Here is a 2,298-nt window from a genome sequence, read left to right as displayed (position 1 = left end):
CCGTCCCCTGCTGCTCCCAGGGGCACTGGCTGCTCCCTGCCCTCATGGCTGCCAGTGACAGTCCACAGGGTGTCACCAAACCGGGTGTGACCCCGGTTTTGAACGGGGGGCGCTGGGACCCGTCTGTCCAGGCAGCCTCAGCAGGAGCAAGGGACAAATCCTTCTGGAGCTGTCATGGTGCCCACTGTCACAGGACAGCCAGTGGGGGCCTGTGCTGGCACAGGAGAGATGAGCCACATGGTCACATCTTGGCTTTTGCCACAGTCCCACCGTGTCCTCATCCCCGGGTTGGGGAGACAGGAGTCAGGGAGGTGTCACGTCCAGGGCTCAGCGCCCAGATGAGCCCAGTGAGCCGTGCTGGCCCTCAGGTCACCGTGACACCTCAGCTTGTCAGTGCTTTTGTTAATGAGCAAGCGCTCCCTCAGCAGCCCTGCAGAGACCTTTGAGCCCTGTGAGGCTGCAGGGCTGCACTCCCAGGGTGTGCAGGGGGGTGCTGGGGGCGTGGGCACCACCTGAGTTCAGTGCGGTGCCAGGGGTACCCCCAATGCCTGCCGGGCTGGGGTGCAGGATGGCACTGAAGCTCCGTGTGCTCGCAGGGACCTGACTGAGAACCCGCTGACAGCTGTCCCCAGTGCTTCCTTCCGGGGCTTCACCCGCCTGCAGAGCCTGTGAGTGCTGGGGGAGCGGGGCTGGGGGTTCCTGTGGTGCCCGTGCTGAGCTGTGCCCGCAGTGCGGTGCTGGCCTGAGCTGTGCCCGTGCTGAGCTGTGCCCGTGCTGAGCTGTGCCCATGCTGAGCTGTGCCTGCAGTGCGGTGCTGGCCTGAGCTGTGCCCGTGCTGAGCTGTGCCCATGCTGAGCTGTGCCCGCAGTGCGGTGCTGGGCTGAGCTGTGCCCATGCTGAGCTGTGCCCGCAGTGCGGTGCTGGGCTGAGCTGTGCCCATGCTGAGCTGTGCCCGCAGTGCGGTGCTGGGCTGAGCTGTGCCCATGCTGAGCTGTGCCCGCAGCACGGTGCCGCCGGCGCTGGAGTGTCCCGGTGGGAGTGACGCCTGGCAGGACGTGACAGTGGACAGGAGCAGCCGGCTGTGCCAGGGACAGAGGAACCCCTGCAACAGCTCCGAGCAGCTCGGTACGGTGCGGGGCTGGCACTGGGTGCATGGGGCTGGCACCGGGGTTTGGCCTATGCCCTGATGCCCTGCTCTGCTCTGCTCTGCCAGCCTGGCCATGCCCTGAAAACTCTGTGTGTGCCCCCGACGGCCCCGGCCTCGTGCAGTGCCTCTGTGAGGGTCCCTTCCATGGCTACAGGTGCCTGCGTGAGGTGAGTGCTGTGGGGCTGCCCCTGGCCCTGGCTGGGCCCTGCCTGCAGCGCAGGGCTGCCTGCCCTGGTGCTCACTCCTGTCCTGGCAGGACACCTTCCCCCTGCTTCTCTTCGGAGGAATCCTGGGCAGCGCCACCGTGTCCCTGTCCCTGCTGCTGTGGGGCACCCAGCGGAGGAAGGCCAAGAGCCCCTGAGCGGGGCAGGGCGCCGTGCCTGCCCAGGGAGGCTCCGGGGCTCAATAAAGCTGCAGGTCCTCGCTGTGTGTCCGTCTGCTTCCTTCCCGGGAAAGGTGGGTGTGGGGCGGGACCCACGGGAGGGGGGCTGTGCAAATTCCCACTGCTATAGATATGGATTAGAATGCTGGCTATCTGCAAATATTAAAATTAGTTTATAGGGGTAGTGTTAAAGTAACTTTGTTATAGTTTTTAATTAACAACTTCTGTTGTTAATTAAGCTTAGACATAGTAGTGAAATAGCTGATATCAGTGTGCTTGTGTTAAAATGCCTGCTGGGCTGGGATAACGTCCAACGAACACAGGATGAGCACACCTGATACAGATCTGCCAACCATCAGCACTCACCGTCTGAGGACATCATGGACCAAAGCCCAAACTGAAAGAGATAAGAAGGAGCCAAAACCACAGCCAAGAAACACACGCGCTCTAAAAAGGCAGCTCAGAGGAGGGGCCTGTAAAATAGTTCCTGGAAAACGTAAATTAGTTTATGGATATGAATAAGAGCTATAGGTATGCAACAGGCTGATGTAATTAAAAGGTATTTAAGGGGCAGCCCCGAAGATAACAGGGTGCTCTTGGCCGAGTGCCACAATGCACCCGGCTGTAATAACCTCTGCTTTATGGTATCTACCTCCTATTGTCCTTTATTACACTTTAAAAATTTTCATAGGAGAGTGAACCTGTGTCTCACAGCGCCCTCCCTGCGCTGGCTGTGCCCTCGGGGCTCTGCCCAGAGCTGAGGTGAGCG

General features: G+C 60.6%; 1 protein-coding gene across 1 annotated transcript; it reads left to right on the top strand.

Annotated features, from left to right (window-relative positions):
• The first annotated feature begins 44 nt into the window (after window positions 1-44).
• On the top strand, window positions 45-1,574 carry ATRAID (all-trans retinoic acid induced differentiation factor). The gene is made up of 5 exons (XM_031065785.1): window positions 45-84; window positions 518-668; window positions 1,004-1,125; window positions 1,214-1,314; window positions 1,404-1,574. The coding sequence occupies exons 1-5, from the start codon at window positions 45-47 to the stop codon at window positions 1,506-1,508; spliced, it is 519 nt and encodes a 172-aa protein (XP_030921645.1). The 3' UTR covers window positions 1,509-1,574.
• The last annotated feature ends 724 nt before the right edge of the window (window positions 1,575-2,298 follow it).

Source organism: Geospiza fortis, unplaced genomic scaffold (assembly GCF_000277835.1).
Source record: "Geospiza fortis unplaced genomic scaffold, GeoFor_1.0 scaffold1866, whole genome shotgun sequence".
NCBI lineage: Eukaryota > Metazoa > Chordata > Aves > Passeriformes > Thraupidae > Geospiza > Geospiza fortis.
Note: the sequence above shows the minus strand (reverse complement) of the source record. Positions and strands in the feature narration are given on the sequence as shown.